The 17,835-nt window shown below is 46.6% G+C and overlaps 1 protein-coding gene across 6 annotated transcripts in view; it reads left to right on the top strand.

Annotated features, from left to right (window-relative positions):
* Positions 1-468: 468 nt before the first annotated feature.
* PLCD4 (phospholipase C delta 4) overlaps positions 469-17,835 on the top strand; it is a 28,113-nt gene continuing 10,746 nt past the window's right edge. The window contains exons 1-7 of one of the 6 annotated variants that reach the window (XM_032278208.1): positions 469-1,101; positions 7,027-7,082; positions 7,207-7,365; positions 9,495-9,723; positions 11,600-11,729; positions 12,755-12,986; positions 17,588-17,789. In XM_032278208.1, coding sequence (XP_032134099.1) covers positions 7,061-7,082; positions 7,207-7,365; positions 9,495-9,723; positions 11,600-11,729; positions 12,755-12,986; positions 17,588-17,789 — 974 coding nt within the window. In that variant the 5' untranslated portion in view covers positions 469-1,101; positions 7,027-7,060. Of the gene's footprint in view, positions 1,102-6,988; positions 7,083-7,206; positions 7,366-9,494; positions 9,724-11,599; positions 11,730-12,754; positions 12,987-17,587; positions 17,790-17,835 lie in introns of all 6 variants that reach the window. The other 5 variants (XM_032278209.1, XM_032278211.1, XM_032278210.1 and 2 more) reach the window with 5 other exon arrangements.

The following is a 17,835-nucleotide window of genomic DNA, read 5'->3' as shown; positions in this document are numbered from 1 at the left end:
CTTGTGGGAACCATGAGAGGCAGCCAGATCTCAGCACACTTAAAATTACACCATTTCCCACAGTTCCCTCAGCCTATGCTTCATCTCTGCACACACCTTTATAAACATGCTTGTATGTCCTGAAGGTGCTACCTCCTTTCTGGGGGCTATGACCTATAACCTGGAGGTGCTGAACAAATGCTTGTAGGAGGAATGAATGGATGTTTTTAAAAAAATGAATTGTTTCACACATTCATCTATGCATTCTTTCAATATTTAATGAATGCCTAAAATGTACACAGATACGAATCTATCTGTCCCTCTATACTCTACCGTCATTCCTGTCCTCCCCTTCTCCTTATCTTCCTCTTTTCCCACCTTTTTTTTTAAAGACGGGGTTTCACCATGTTGGTCAGGCTGGTCTTGAACTCCTGACCTCAGGTGATCCGCCCACCTTGGCCTCCAAAGTGCTGGGATTACAGGCGTGAGCCACCACGCCCGGCCTCCCACCTTATTTCTTACTTTCGCTGTGCGACAGAGCTAGACTGAGTGCCCTGCAAGGCAGGATTCAGAGATACAAGAGTAGGCCAGTGGAAACAGACACTGTGGAAAGGAGCCAGATTAAATAAGGGCAGAGACAGTGGTATTACATGCAGGGACCAGAATGAAAAGCAGTGATTCACAGAGCACTGCAACTGAGGACACTCCCTTCACTTTGAGAGCTCCTTCGGGATTGGGGTCAATGAGGGCTGGCATCAAGATGAAGGGCAGCCAGGCTCCTCCTCCCTGGAGATGTGGTGCCCTTAATCCTCTCCACCCCACCCCCACTCATCCCTCACATTGACCAGCGTCCTGGGCCTTTAAGAGTTGGATGGGCTGGACGGGAAAGAGCTCACATCTCTCCCCTTCTTACTGCTTCCCTCCGGCTATAACTTGCCAGTCACCGCAGCCAGCTGCGGTAGAAGAGGGGAGGAAAAAAGCCAGTGCCAAGGGGAGCAAAAGAGAAAAGGAGCCAGGCTGGGCTTCCTGATCGTACAGCATCGCAGAGCTCGGGAGGCACAGTTCAGACACAGGACTGCTATTCTGCACAGACAGGACTGCTATTCGGCCTTCCTGCCCACGGTAAGAGTCTGGAAGCTCTGACTAGCCTCTGCTCCAAGCTCTGTCTTCCCTGAATCCCTATCTCTGCCCTCTAGATGCTCACCCACACTGGTTAAATTGTACCCGAGACTCCTTTCCTCACCCTAACAGCGCTACAGGGCTCCCACCTCCCGGTTCTCTCTAGCTTATCCTCCTTGATTACAGCTTTCCTCCTGGTTGTGTCAGTATCCCTTTGTATGAGGTACCTCTTAGCTATGCAGGGCCAGGAGTGCCAACCCTAGCCACTCCTGAGATGAGTCCCACCACCAATAAGGGAAGAGAAAATTGAAATAGCTACGCTTTAGCATAGATTCATTAACAGATTGTTGAGGATTGCAAAATAGGGGTTGACCAAGAATCATGGGGAATCAGAGATCCCTGGTAATAGGGAGAGTTATGAGAGTTCCTTAAAAAGAGTCAGCGTTTGAGTTTTATGCCTTGTTCTTTGCCTATTCAATGAACCAGAGCAATTTCTTAGCACACCAGAGTGCTGTATTGGTAAGAAAACCTACTTCTAGTTCTGCCTGTGTCATTAACTAGCTATGGGATCCCTAACCACAGCTTCCTGATCTGTGATAGGAGAGAGTTTAGGGTTTCCCAGACTTGCCTGGGTACTAGGTGTACTTGTTAAAAATAAATATATTATTGAGCCCCATCCTGGGAAACTCTGATCCGGTATATTTTTGGGTAGGGCTAAGGGATCTCAATTTTACATTCCAGAGGCTACTGATGTAGCTGGGAATGTCTGGATTAGATGTGTTATAAAAGAACCTTCAAGGGCCAACATTCTATGACCTGTGACCAGAGCCATTCTGTCCTCTATATGAACCAGGTTAGGCATAATCCTTCTCAGAAGCAAGGGAGTAGACAAAATGATTCTCTTCTTTCTTGCCCCTCAGAGAGACCCGAGACACCCTGAATCCCACCGTAATCTCCTTGGTGCCATTGGCAACTCTGCCAAAGTCCATCTCTAGGTGACGTGAAGTCACTTAGAAGTTGAGGACCAGGGCCGGGCGCGGTGGCTCACGCCTGTAATCCCAGCACTTTGGGAGGCCGAGGCGGGTGGATCACAAGGTCAAGAGATCGAGACCATCCTGGTCAACATGGTGAAACCCCGTCTCTACTAAAAATACAAAAAAATTAGCTGAGCATGGTGGCACGTACCTGTAATCCCAGCTACTCAGGAGGCTGAGGCAGGAGAATTGCCTGAACCCAGGAGGCAGAGGTTTCGGTGAGCCGAGATCGCGCCATTGCACTCCAGCCTGGGTAACAAGAGCGAAACTCCGTCTCAAAAAAAAAAAAAAAAAAAAAAAAAGAAGTTGAGGACCAAATCGTGCTCTGCAGCTCTGGGCTACTTCTCACCTCTTTTGGTGTCTCTATTTTCATGTCTGTATTAGAGAGGTAATTACTATATCATTAAAGATCTCCATATATGTGTCTGGAATTAATATTTAAGACCAACCTCTCTTATTCTCAGACATCATTCTCTGTGTTTTTCCCAGTGCCCTCACTCCCAAGTCCTTTGCTCCTTCTCTCCTCACTGCACCTGCATCAGCTGTGGCATCCTTCCTATTCTATCATTAGACTGCAGAGGAAACAGCGAGACCTAGAACACCTAGGTTCTAATTCACATTCTCTGGGCAGTTTGTTTGGTCAATCTCCTAGGATACAGAGAAAAGTGAGGCTGAGCAGAGGGACGTCCACGCTACTGAGTTCTGAACCCAAGTGTTCTCCCTTCTGGACCACAGCCTCAAAATTCTCAGAGGAGATGAGAATCGGAGCCATTAGAAATTAGTGGAGTCAAAAGACGGAACCAACTGGAAGAGGGGATGGGGAAAAGGGATGAGGAGAAGGATGAGAAGAGGAGAGACTGACCTAGGTGAGCAAATAGGAAGACAGAGAGAGGATTAGGAGAGAGAGAGGTGAGGATGGGGCTAGACACGATGGCGCACGCCTGTAATCCCAGCACTTTGGGAAGCCCAGGCAGGAGGATTGCTTGAGGCCAGGAGTTTGAGACCAGGGCAACACAGGGAGACCTTATCTCCACACAAAACAAATAATAATTTTAAAAATTTATTTCTGCCAGGCACGGTGACTCACACCTATAATCCCAGCACTTTGGGAGGCCGAGGCAGGCGAATCATATGAGGTTGGGAGTTTGAGACCAGCCTAACCAACATGGAGAAACCCCATCGCTACTAAAAATACAAAGTTAGCCGGGCATGGTGGCGCATGCCTGTAATCTCAGCTACTTGGGAGGCTGAGGCAGGAGAATCGCTTGAAGTTGGGAGGCGGAGGTTGTGGTGAGCTGAGATTGCTCCATTGCACTCCAGTCTGGACAACAAGAGTGAAACTCCATCTCAAAAAAAAAAGTATTTTTATAGTGAACTGGGAAGGAAAAAAAAGGACCAAGTCAGGCATGGGATGGGGAAAAGAAAGAAAATGAGATGAAAGAAGCTGGGCACAGTGGCCCACCCCTGTAATCCCAGCACTTTGGGAGGCTGAGGCAGGTGGATCATCTGAGGTCAGGAGTTTGAGACCAGCCTGGCCAACATAGAGAAACCCTGTCTCTACTAAAAATACAAAAATTAGCCGGGTGTGGTGGACCTGTAATCCAATCCCAGCTATTCAGTAGGCTAAGGCAGGAGAATTGCTTGAACCCGGGAGGTGGAGGTTGCAGTAAGCCGAGATCATGCCACTGCACTGCAGCCCAGCCTGGGCAACAGAGTGAGACCCCATGCCCCCCCCCAAAAAAAAGAAATAAAGAAAGGAGAAAGAGAGAGAGGGAGGGAGGGAGAGATGGAGAGAGAGAGGGAGGAAGGAAAGAAAGAGAAAATGATGGAGAGGAGAGACAAAATATCGATGTCCCTCATTGATTCCTAGCCTTACTTCAACCTGCTTTCTAGAGAAGGCCCTTTCTAAGAGCAGAGTCATTGTGAGATCCTTGAGCGGGCTGTATGGAGGTATGGAGACCTGGGTTCTTTTTTTTTCCTCTCTAAGATGAAGTTTCACTCTTGTTGCCCAGGCTGGAGTGCAATGGCTCGATCTTAGCTCACTGCAACCTCTACCTCCTGAAGGTTCAAGCAATTCTCCTGCCGCAGCCTCCCAAGTAGCTGGGATTTCAGGTATGCACCACCACACCCAACTAATTTTTATTTTTTTAGTAGAGATGGAGTTTCACCATGTTGGTCAGGCTGGTCTCAAACTCCCGACCTCCAGTGATCTGCCCACCTTGGCCTCCCAAAGTGCTGGGATTACAAGTGTTAGCTACAGCACCTGGCCAGAGACCTGGGTTCTAATTCCAGTTCCGTTACTCATTAAACAACTCTAGCACTAATTTTTTTTTTTTCTTTTTTTTGAGATGGAGTCTCATTCTGTTGCCTAGGCTGGAGTGCAGTGGCATAGTCTTGGCTCACTGCAACCTCCACCTCCCAGGTTCAAGTGATTCTCCTGCCTCAGCCTCCCAAGTAGCAGAGACTATAGGTGCATGCCACCACACCCAGCTAATTTTGTTTCACTATGTTGGCCAGGCCGGTCTTGAACAACTGACCTCATGATCTGTCCGACTCGGCCTCCCAAAGTGCTGGGGTTACAGGCATGAGCCACCATGCTCGGCCTTTTATTTTTTTAATTTTTTTATTATACTTTAACTTCTGGTATACATGTGCCATGGTGGTTTGCTTCAATCATCAACCTGTCATCTACATTAGGTATTTCTCCTAATGCTATCCTTCCCCTAGCCCCCACCCTGCAACAAGCCCCAGTGTGTGATGTTCCTCTCTCTGTGTCCATGTGCTCTCATCGTTCAACTCCCACTTATGAGTGAAAACATGCCGTGTTTAGTTTTCCGTTCTTGTGTTAGTTTGCTAAGAATGATGGTTTCCAGCTTCATCCATGTCCCTGCAAAGGACATGAACTCATCCTTTTTTATGGCCACATAGTATTCCATGGTGTATATGTGCCACATTTTATTTATCCGGTGTATCATTGATGGGCATTTTGGTTGGTTCCAAGTCTTTGCTATTGTGAATAGTTCTGCAATAAACATACATGTGCATGTATCTTTATAGGAGAATGATTTATAATCCTTTGGGCATATACCCAGTAATGAGATCGCTGGGTCAAATGGTATTTTTGGATCTAGATACTTGAGGAATCGCCACTCTGTCTTCCACGATGGTTGAACTAATTTATGCAACCACCAATAGTGTAAAAGTGTTTCTATTTCTTCATATCCTCTCCGTCATCCATTGTTTCCTGACTTTTTAATGATCACCATTCTAACTGGTGTGAGATGGTATCTCATTGTGGTTTTGATTTAAATTTCTCTAATGACCAGTGATGATGAGCTTTTTTCCATGTTTGTTGGCCCACTAATTCTTTTGAGTTCACCTAACCTTTCTAGTTCTCAGGCTCCTTTTCTATAAAATGAAATCCAGCTTTGACCTTCTATGGCTCCCTGATTTGAAACTGGTCCTCTGATCCAGACCATCCTGGCCAACACGATGAAACCCCATCTCTACTAAAAATGCAAAAATTAGCTGGACATGGTGGCGGACGCCTGTAATCTCAACTGCTTGGGAGGCTGAGGCAGAAGAATCACTGAACCCAGGAAGTGGAGATTGTGGTGAGCTGAGATTGCACCACCGCATTCCAGCCTGGGTGACAGAGTGAGACTCCATCTCAAAAAAAGAAAGAAAGAAAGAAGGAAACTGGCTGTCTTATGACCACATGTCATATGGATACAGGTGTTTTTGTTTGTTTGTCTGTTTTGAGACGGAGTTTCACTCTTGTTGCCCAGGCTGGAGTGCAATGGTGTGGTGATCTCAGCTCACAGCAACCTCCGCCTCCCAGGTTCAAGTGATTCTCCTGCCTCAGTCTCCCAAGTAGTTGGGATTACAGGCATGTGCCACCACGCCTGGCTGACTTTGTATTTTTAATAGACACACGGGATTTCACCATGTTGGACAGGCTGGTCTTGAACTCTTGACCTCAGGTGATCTGCCCGCCTCAGCCTCCCAAAGTGCTGGGATTACAGGCATGAGCCACCACACCCGGTTGACAGCATATGTCTTAAAAGAGGCACTCTTTTTTGGTAGGTAGAGAAAATTTGAAAATGTAGTTCTGGGACTTGTGTAATTTATTGGTCCATTAAAACCGTGAGAATAACTGTAAAGAAAAATTATAAAATATGTTCTACCATGTGAAGATAGAAGAAGACAACTAAGCGTTGTCGAAGAGAAAACAAACAGTCTGCTCCAGCCCCTCAGGAGCTGGACAATCACATGGGAGCATAGAGAGGGCTCCCAGAATAGGGATGCTGGAAGGCTTCCACCTGGAAATGAGAAGGCCAGGGTGTGGAGAGATTCTAGTTTCTCAGAAAGACATCCAGCAAGATGTTGGTTCCTAATAATGAGAGGGTGTGGAGTGAGCAAAACGTGGCACTAGTAGTCCGTGGGGTATTGGGTAGGAAGGGGGTGCTTGGCAGACACTTTGGTTTAGTTCTGAAGAGAGCCATGGAAAATAGTGGAGGCTCTGGGATCAGACATATCTTGGTTTAAATTCTGATCCTTATGTGATTTGAGTCAGGCTTCTAAACCTATTTAAAGTCTCAGAGTCACTAAACTCAAAATTAGAAGCAAACATTAGCTACAGGGTCGGGTGTGGTGGTTCACGCCTGTAATCCTAGCACTTTGGGAGGCCGAGGTGGGTGGATCACCTGAGGTCAGGAGTTCAAGACCACCCTGGCCATCATGGTGAAACTCCATCTTTAAAAAAAAAAATCAGCTACAGACTATGTAGCTGAAGTGCCTGGCACATAGTGGGCACTCAGGAAACACTGGTTTCTTTCTCTTGCTTGATCTTCAAGATTCACCCAGAGCCCTTTGCTCTTCTTTGCTTCTTTAGAGGACTCTGGTGCCAGCCGGTGGAACAGTGGGTGATGGCGTCCCTGCTGCAAGACCGTGAGTGCCCCTGCAGGGGAAGAGGGGTTAGGGAAGGGAAGGAGGCTGGACCCCTGTTCCAGAGCTCTCCTGGGACCCAATACCCTCTCTGCTGGCTACCTAGCCCGTGCTTTTCCTGACCCAGGGCTGACCACCGATCAGGACTTGCTGCTGATGCAGGAAGGCATGCTGATGCGCAAGGTGAGGTCCAAAAGCTGGAAGAAGCTGAGATACTTCAGACTTCAGAATGACGGCATGATGGTCTGGCATGCACGGCAAGCCAAGGGCAGTGCCAAGCCCAGCTGTGAGTTACCTAGATAGCAGGGGGTGGGTACATGGGTGGATAGGATCTTAAGGAGCCCAGCAGCCTGAGGGCAGGGGAGGGACCAAAGTCCTACAATAGTGTGTGTTTGTGCTGTCCTAACTGTGGCTGTATCTGAGCCTGTAAAAGGAGATCATAACAGTACTTGCCTCGTAAGGCTGGTATGAGGATTAAATTAGTTATCATATATAAAGCATTTAGAAGAGTCCTGGTAGGGCCGGGTGCAGTGGCTCACACCTGTAATCCCAGTACTTTGGGAGGCCGAGGCGGGCAGATCATCTGAGGTTGGGAGTTCGAGACCAGCCTGACTAACATGGGGAAACCTCATCTCTACTAAAAATACAAAATTAGCCGGGCGTAGTGGTGCATCCAGTAATCCCAGCTACTCGGGAGGCTGAGGCAAGAGAATCACTTGAACCTGGGAGGCGGAGGTTGCGGTGAGCCAAGATTGCGCCATTGCACTCCAGCCTGGGAAACGAGTGAAACTTCATCTCAAAAAAAAAAAAAAAAAAAAAAGAGCCTTGGTACATAGTAAGATGTAATAAATCATTGGTTATATCTTGTCATTATTATAATAAGACCATGATCTCAGGCATCAGCCTGCCTAAATGAAAGCCCTGGCTCTGCCACTTTCTGAGTAGCTTTGGACAAATCAAGTAGTTAAACTATGGCTGGGCATGATGGCTCAATGCCTGTAATCCCAGCAATTTGGGAGGTTGAGGCAAGAGGATTGCTTGAGACCAGAAGTTCAAGACCACCCTGGACAGCATAGGGAGACCCTGTCTCAATAAAAAATAAAAATAAAAAATTAACTGGGTGTGGTGCTGTATGCCTGTGGTCTCAGCTATTTGGGAGGCTAAGATGGGAGGATCCCTTGTGCCCAGGAGGTTGAGACTGCAGTGAGCTGTGATCACACCACTGCACTCCTGCCTGGGGAGCGAGACCCTGTCTCTAAAAAAATATATACATACATACATACATACATATATACATAAATCAAGCTTCAGTTTCCTCATCTGTAAAATGGGGATTAAACAGTATCTGCTTAGTAGGTTACAAGGACTCAGTGAGTTAATGTGTAAAACACTTAGCATGGGATGTAAAACCAGGATGCATTTAATAAATGTTAGCCATTGTGATAAATATTTTTAAATATAAAAAATGTGGCCAAGTGTCATGGCTCATGCCTGTAATCCCAGCAGTTTGGGAGGCCAAGGCAGGTGGATCGCCTGAGGTCAGGAGTTCAAGACTAGCCTGGCCAACATGGTGAAACCCCATCTCTACTAAAAATACAAAAATTAGCCAGGCATGGTGGAAGGCACCTGTAGTCTCAGCTACTCAGAAGGCTGAGTCAGGAGACTCACTTGAACCCAGGAGGCAGAGGTTGCAGTGAGCTGAGATCATGCCATTGCACTCCAGCCTGGGTGACAAGAGGGAAATTCTGTCTCAAGAAACAAAACGTAAAAAATCATAACAGTGTGCACTTCTTGACCAAACTCTTTATGATAACAGGACATAATCTGATCACAGGACATATCTAAGAGAGTCTGTTTTAAAGACATAATTAAATTGCTCACAATCCATACCACCCCCAGCTGAGGTAAGGGGATGAAAGAATTTCTCTGGTTCCCTCGTAGACATCTGGGAAGAGGAAGCTCTCAAACCTGGAATGGGAGAACTGGACTTGGGCATATAATGCTTTAGTAGAACTGCCTTTCAAATGTGTTTCCATTTGTCATCCACACCAGTCCTCCTGTGATCACCATTGGGGCTGCCTATGGAAGGGGACTATCCATTATGTCAGATGAGGACACTGAGGAGTTAAGTCATTTTGGTTTGTGTCATACTGCCAGCTTGTGGCTGGAAGCCATGTCTTGCCACTTTCAGCACAGGCTCTTTGCTGTGCTGCCTTTGAAAACATCAATGATTCATGTGGACTCCTGAATCCCTGGGGCATCTCTCTGTACTAATGCTTTTTGGGATTCAGCCTGCAGAGGCTGGGGTTCCTTTCTATGGTATTAGGGAGAAGGGGGTGCTGGTCTTTCACCTTTAGCCCCTGCTATTTGCTCGACTCCCTTCCTCAATGCCTCCGCCTGCTTCTTCTCCGGCAGTCTCAATCTCTGATGTGGATACAATACGTAACGGGCATGATTCTGAGTTGCTGCGTAGCCTGGCAGAGGAGCTCCCCCTGGAGCAGGGCTTCACCGTTGTCTTCCATGGCCGTGGCTCCAACCTGGACCTGGTGGCCAACAGTGTTGAGGAGGCCCAGATATGGATGCGAGGGCTCCAGCTGTTGGTGGATCTTGTCACCAGCATGGACCATCAGGAGCGCCTGGACCAGTATCGGCAGGATGGAGTCAGGGTGGGGGGTGGGGGATCACTCTATCCCTGAAGGAGCCAGATGCAATAGGTCTAGGAAAGGTGAGAAGCGGTGCAGGACTAGGGAGGCCCAAGGGTCTGGATGGTATGGGCGGGGACAGCTCAGGCCAATGTGAGACTGAGACTACTGAGGGAGGAATAGAGGCCAGGGATGACAAATCCAGGCATGAATCAGGACCCCCAGGATTGGAGGAAGAGACAGTGAGAGGCAGAGGAGCAAACAAGATGCTGCTTCTAAGAGCTGCACAGAAGATCCCAGTGACATTAAATAGCATATAGGTGGGAAACCACCCCTTAGAAAGCTCAGTGATACAGACTCACTTCAAGTGTCCTAGATTGCATGCCATTTCATTCATGTATTCATTCATTCACCATCTATTACGCAGAATGTATCAGGCACTATGCCAGACTATAGGGGTACAGTGATTAAGAAGACTCACATATTGCTTCAATTAGTGAAGAGGATGGAATTGTGTAAATAATTTTTTTGGCCGGGCACAGTGGCTCACTCCTGTAATCCCAGCAGTTTGGGAGGCCAAGGCAGGCAGATCACTTGAGGCTGGGAGTTTGAAACCAACCTGGCCAACATGGTGAAACCCCATCTCTACTAAAAAAAAAATACCAAAATTAGCCGGGCGCAGTAGCTCATGCCTGCAATCCCAGCACTTTGGGAGGCCAAGACGGGCAGATCACGAGGTCAGGAGTTCAAGACCAGCCTGGCTAACATAGTGAAGCCCCATCTCTACTGAAAATACAAAAATTAGTCCAGCATGGTGGCATGTGCCTGTAGTCCCAGCTTCTCTGGAGGCTGAGGCAGGAGAATTGCTTGAACTCAGGAGGTGGAGGTTGCAGTGAGCCAAGATTGCACCACTGCACTCCAGCTTGGGCAACAGAGTAAGACTTTGTCTCAAAAAAACAGACAAACAAAACCCAAATTAGCTGGATGTGGTGGTGCACACCTGTAATCCCAGCTACTTGGGAGGCTGAGGCAGGTGAATTCCCTAAACCTGGGAGGCAGAGGTTGCAGTGAGCCGAGATCCTGCCACTTCACTCTAGCCTGGAGGACAGAGTGAGATTCCATCTCAAAAACAAAATAATAATAATATATATATTTTTAAATAGAGACAGGGTCTTACAATATTGCAAAGACTGGTCTCGAACTCCTGGGCTCAAATGATCCTCCTTAGCCTCCCAAAGTACTGAGATTATAGGCATGAGCCTCTGTGCCCAGCCCGTGTAAATAATTTAAGTGCCGTAGAAGTATTATGGTACTTAGATCACTGCAGATATTCAAAGGAATTTTTTTTTTTTTTTTTTCTGAGACAGAATCTCACTCCATCACCCAGGCTGGAATGCAGTGGGGCAATCTCCGCTCCATGCAACCTCCACCTCCCTGATTCAAGCAATTCTCATGTCTCAGCCTCCCTAGTAGCTGGGACTACAGGTGTGTGTCACCATACCCAGCTAATTTTTTGTATTTTTAGTAGGGATGGGATTTCGCCATGTTGGCCAGGCTGGTCTTGAAATTCCTGATCTCAGCTGATCCACCCACCTTGGCCTCCCAAAGTTCTGGGTTTTCAGGCGTGAGCCATCACACCTGGCCAGAATATGGATTTCTTTCTGCAGGCAACAGGGAGGTCCCTGCAGGTGCCTGGGTCATGCAGTGACAAGATAGATTGGTGCTCTGGAGAGATTATTCTAGAAACTGTGTGTAGAATGGATTGGCACTGGGGAGAGACTGGCAAGAAAGACGGGAGAGATGTCAGTGGATGAACGTGCACACACAACTGCACACACAAACACATATATTAGTGCTTTTGCCTTGACTCAGACCTGGATGGCTGAGTGACTGGTTTCAGCGTGGAGACAAAAATCAGGATGGTAAGATGACTTTCCAAGAAGTTCAGCGGTTACTGCACCTAATGAATGTGGAAATGGACCAAGAATATGCCTTCAGTCTTTTTCAGGTGAGTCTGTGGGGAAGGATTTCCAGCAGCCAACCAGGCCACATTTTCACTGGGCCATAAGTCCTCGGACCCCAGTCTGAAACACTCAATTGTTACATCTCTGCTCTGTGCCCTGAGTACTAGGCTCAATGCCCTATGCTCAATGGGAAGTGTAGGGGGTGATTCTTGCCTTTCAGCCTGTTGAAAAGTCATAATTCTATGAAAGGTAAATAACAATATGTTATTATGTTGGACCTCAAGGACCTCTCTGTCCATGGCCAGAATTTCACAGGTGCCTAGAACAATGGAAAACCCCAGCTGGAATGTGAGTAAATAGGAGGAGGGATCTTCTGACCTTTTAGGGGCCTTTGGGAGATTTAACTATTTCTAGTTGAAAATTATCTCTAGTAGCAAATGGTATGGCTAAAATTTTGCCTCTTACTTAGGAAGTGATTTATTCTATGAATATTAAATGTTAGGAGTTCCGTGGGAGTTTTATGGAAACATGTTTGGATCTATCTGCCTGTAAGATTGCTCTTACAGTACAAGCCAGGCATGGTGGCTCACGCCTGTAATCCCAGCACTTTGGGAGGCCGAGGCAGGTGGATCACAAGGTCAGGAGATTGGGACCAACCTGGCCAACATGGTGAAACCCTGCCTCTACTAAAAATACAAAAATTAGCTGGGCACGGTGGCACGTGCCTATAGTCTCAGCTACTAGGGAGGCTGAGGTAGGAGAATAGCTTGAACTTGGGAGGCGGAGGTTGCAGTGAGCCGAGATCATGCCACTGCACTCCAGCCCGGCAACAGAGCTAGACTTTGTCTTAAAAAAAAAAAAAAAAAAAGATTGTAACATTTTCCATTCTCGGAGATGTGCTTATTTTACATTGCATGCCTATATCAAAACATCTAATTTACCGTATAAATAGATACACCTACTATGTATCCATAAAAATTTAAAACATTTATCTTTAAATTAAAAGAAAAAGGTCATAACATTTCCCATTAAAAGCTTCATTCACTCTCTCCTAAACCCTTTCTTGCAGGAAGCAGACACATCCCAGTCTGGGACTCTGGAAGGAGAAGAATTTGTACAGTTCTATAAGGCATTGACTAAACGTGCTGAGGTGCAGGAGCTATTTGAAAGTTTTTCAGCTGATGGGCAGAAGCTGACTCTGCTGGAATTTTTGGATTTCCTCCGAGAGGAGCAGAAGGAAAGAGGCTGCACCTCCGACCTTGCTCTGGAACTCATTGACCGTTATGAACCTTCAGACAGTGGTAAGAGGAATCAGGTGGGGAGGCACCAGATGTAGGTGTTGGAGAGAGGGGCATGATTACAAGGTCCAGAGACAAGCAGTCATCTGCTTCACTGAGAGAAGGTTGAGAAGGTTGAGCCTACCCCTATCCCAACCCCTGCCCAATCATCTCATTTAACCACACCTCCTAAAGGAGAGCAGGCATTCCCTGTTCAGACAAGACGGGTTTTCTCTGAGGTGCTAGATTTCTCAGGAGGAAGAAGATTCCATGACTCCCCATTCCTCCACTATGCTCATATTTCATACCCTTTACTTTCAAGTTCTCCCTGATACCAGCTTTGCCCTCAGCGGAAACGGAAACCCTTGATCCTCTTGCTTTGGCCTCTTCTCTAGTGCAAATGATTCCTTTTCCTCTGGTTCATTCATGGTTCCTGTTTGCTGTTCCTTTAAATGTTGGCTCTCTGCCCCTTCCTGGGTTGTCTTCAATTCTCCAAAGGGTTCTTGAGTCTCTAAGCCCCTGAGCCAGAAAGCCAGTTAGTCCCTGGCTGGAAGAATGATAAGAAGGCCAGTTAGTTAGCTTTTAACAAGTGCAACTGAAATATACCCTCTTGGTCTTCAAAGTTTCTTCCTTTTGCGTTTTCAGTAGACTCATTTCCTGCCCTCCATTCCCCTCAGGGTGTGAGAAATTTACATCAATAATAAATTATTTACAAGGAAGTTTCACATTCCTCATTTCATTTAGTTCTCAGTACAACCTTGTAAATCAACAGTAATTTTTTTTTTCTTTCTTTTTTGAGATGGAGTCTTGCTTTGTCACACAGGCTGGAGTGCAGTGGTGCGATCTCTGCTCACTTCAACCTCTGCCTCCCAGGTTCAAGTGATTCTCCTGCCTCAGCCTCTCGAGTAGCTGGGATTACAGGCACCCACCACCACGCCCAGCTAATTTTTTGCATTTTTAGTAGAGATGGGGTTTCACTGTGTTGGTCAGGCTGGTCTTGAATTCCTGACCTCACAATCCGCCCACCTCAGCCTCCCAAAGTGCTGGGAATACAGGCATGAGCCAAGTGCCTGGCCAACAATAATCTGTATTGGCCCTTTACTGCATATCCCATAATGCACTAATATCTCTACGTACATTTTCTAATACAATGACCTGTTGAAATAGGTGCTGTTATTAAGTTAGTTGTATAAAAGAGGAAAACTTAAGTTTAGAAAGATTCAATGACTTGCTCAAAGCCAACAGCTAATGAGAGAGGAACTGAGATTCAAATCCAAGTCATCTGAGTCTTAGCTGGTGCCTCTCTTGAGAGTAAGGATAAGAGATGGAACGAATGAGAGCTGGACAAATGATCCAGGTTTTCTGGGTCTAAACTCTTACTCCCTTTCATTCATTCATTCACCATTCATTCATTCATTCACTACTTCAGTGAATGCTTATTGAGTTCCTATAATGTATCAGGACCTATGCTAGGCACCAGAGATACATTAGTGACTAGATGAAGCAAGGACACTGCCTTCATGAAACTTAGAGTCAAACAGAAAACGTTAGAGTCAGTTATTTCAGATTTGTTTGGATGTTCAGAATAGAGCAGAGGTTATAGGTTGAGTGCAATGGCTCACATCTGTAATCCTAGCATTTTGGGAGGCCGAGGCAGGCGGATCACCTCGGGTCAGGAGTTCGAGAACAGCCTGGCCAACAGGGTGAAACCCCATCTCTACTAACAACACAAAAAATCAGCCGGGTATGGTAGCAGGAGCCTGTAATCCCAGTTACTCAGGAGGCTGAGACAGGAGAATCGTTTGAACCCGGGAGGCAGAGGTTGCAGTAAACCAAGATTGCACCACTGCATTCCAGCCTGGGTGACAGAGCAAGACTGTCTCAAAACAACAACAACAACAACAAAAAAAAAAAAAAAAAAAAAAAGAAAGAGAAAGAAAGAGGCCGGGCACGGTGGCTCACGCCTGTAATCCCAGCACTTTGGGAGGCCGAGGTGGGCAGATCATGAGGTCAAGAGATCAAGACGATCCTGGCCAACATGGTGAAACCCCATCTCTACTAAAAAAAGTACAAAAATTAGCCGGGCGTGGTGGCACGCACCTGTGGTCCCAGCTACTCAGGAGGCTGAGGCAGAAGAATCGCTTGAACCCAGGAGGTAGAGGTTGCAGTGAGCCAAGATTGAGCCACTGCACTCCAGCCTAACAGAGCAAGACTCCGTCTCAAAAAAAGAAGGAAGGAAGGAAGGAGGGAGGGAGGGAAGGAAGGAAAGAGAAATAGGATCTTCTGTTCCCAGTGCAGAATCCAGTAAACATCAGTTATGTTTCTTTCAACCCCCACCCCTCTTAGTGTTTCCTTCCCTTGCACTTGACAATCAGATATTATACTCTGGCCGCAGAGTGTAGTATCAGTCAGAAAACCTGAGACTCAAGTCTCCACTGTGCTTCTTATTAACTGCATAACCATGGGCAAGTCACTTAAGCTAACTAAGTTTCCTCATTTGTAAAATAATTGATGATCAAATGAAATAATGCACATGAAAAGTATCTGGCAACTGTAAATTTATCTGAGTGATTTGAGTTGTTATGGTCAAGAAGGAAACTTCCTGGCCAGGCACAGTGACTCATGTCTGTAATCCCAGCATTTTGGGAGGCTGAGGTGGGCAGATCACTTGAGGTCAGGAGTTCAAGACCAGCCTGGCCAACATGGTGAAACTCTGTCTCTACTAAACATACAAAAATTAGCCGGGCATGTTGGTGGGCATCTGTAATTTGCGCTCCTCGAGAGGCTGAGGCAGGAGAATCACTTGAACAGGGAGGCAGAGGTTGTAGTGAGTGAAAATTGAGCCACAGCACTCCAGCCTGGGTGACAGAGCAAGACTCCGTCTCAAAAACAAACAAACAAAAAGAATGAAATTTCCACTAGGTGTGGTAGCGCATGCCTGTAATATCAGCACTTTGGGAGGCTGAAGCAGGAGTACAGCTTGAGTCCAGGAGTTCAAGACCAGCCTGGGCATCACAGTGAGACCCCATACCTAAAAAAAAAAAAAAATTACCCAGGTGTGGTGGTGCATTCCTGCAGACCCAGCTAATTGAGAGGCCGAGGTGAGAGGATTGCTTGACCCGGGAGCTCAAAGCTTCAGTCAGCTGTGATCGTGCCACTACCTTCAGCCTGGGCGGCAGAGCGAGACTCTGTCTCAAAAAAAAAAAAAGAAAGAAAAGAAACTTCCTGCCCAACTTCCTGTCATTCTTCACCATCTCCAGGTCTTGTGAAACCTGGAGCAAGGAAGCTGGGCATGAGAGTGAGGTTGTTTCACCTAACAGGTGAGCGTCCTTGTAGCAACATTATTCTCAGTGAGACCGCACAGTCCAGTGGTGCAGGGCATGGCTCTGACACCTGGCTGTCTGGGTTCAAATCCCAGCTTCTACACTTACTAATTACGAGACCTGGAACAAGTTACCTAACCTCTCACGACAAATTATATTACATCTACTTCATCATGTGAGAGAGAACATTAGTGAGATGCTGCATGTAATGCCCTGGGCATAGAGTGAGTGGTTGATAACTATTAGTCACTGTTGTATAAAACCCATACTGAGATGGGTGAGAGCTATGGAGAGTAACAGGGCCCGTTTCGCAATGGAAGTGTAGTCTAAGAGAATGTTGAAAAATGTGCCTCAGTACATCATATGGGAACGAAGAGAGTAAGAAGAAACCCTCAGACCATAATTAGTCTCAGGTATACAGCCCAAGGAAGAAAATACAGGTAGCTTGGCCATGTCACTAAGTCTTTGACTTTGATTCTCTGGGACTCAGTTTCCCCATCTATAAATTAGTCCTTTGGGGCCACACAGTGCCTCATGCCTATAATCCCAGCACTCTGGGAGGCCGGGGTGGGCAGATCACGAGGTTAGGAGTTTTGGACCAGCCTAACCAACATGGTGAAACCCCAGCTCTAAAAAAATAAAAATAAACAAAATTAGTCGAGTGTGGTGGTGCACGCCTGTAATCTCAGCTACTCGGGAGGCTGAGACAGGAGAATCGCTTGAACCTGAGAAGCGGAGGTTGCAGTGAGCCGAGATCACACTATTGCACTCCAGCCTGGGCAACAATGGCGAAAGTCCATCTCAAAAAGAAAAAAATTAGCCTTTTGGATGTTGTCCATTATAGTAACTGGGAGCTCCATTTGGCTATTTAAATTTAAATTAACTAAAATCTAATAAAATTTAAAATTCAGTTCCTCAGTTACACAAACCATATTTCAAGTGCTCAGTAGCCACATGTGGCTAAAGGCTACTATATATGACACTGCAGAATAAAACATTTTTCTTCTTAGTACTGTAGCATAAAAAAAGACCCCCAAAAAGTTTTTAAAAAGACATTTATTTCATTATAGGAAGTTCTGTTAGAGAGCACGGGACTCGAATGACCTTAACTATTCCCTTTAACATTCTTTGAGGGTGGAAATGATTGAAATGATACACACTAGGTGGGGCAGGTTTGGGATCTAAAGGCCGGGAATGGATGCCATCTGAAAGGCAGGACTCCGGATGGAGTGGGATGAAGGATGGGCTGGGATGTTCCCATTCAGAGCTTCTCACTCTAATGTTCACCTATCCACACTCCAGGCAAACTGCGGCATGTGCTGAGCATGGATGGCTTCCTCAGCTACCTCTGCTCTAAGGATGGAGACATCTTCAACCCAGCCTGCCTCCCCATCTATCAGGATATGACTCAACCCCTGAACCACTACTTCATCTGCTCCTCTCACAACACCTACCTAGTGGGGGATCAGCTTTGTGGCCAGAGCAGCGTCGAGGGATACATACGGTGCAGTGGTGGTAGAGAAGGGGTCCAACTCATGAGAGGGACCATG

The sequence above is a fragment of the Sapajus apella genome, unplaced genomic scaffold (assembly GCF_009761245.1).
Source record: "Sapajus apella isolate SASKATOON/1434 unplaced genomic scaffold, GSC_monkey_1.0 scaffold10, whole genome shotgun sequence".
Lineage (NCBI taxonomy): Eukaryota > Metazoa > Chordata > Mammalia > Primates > Cebidae > Sapajus > Sapajus apella.
The sequence above is the reverse complement of the archived record's forward strand: the minus strand, read 5'-3'. Positions and strand labels throughout refer to the sequence as shown.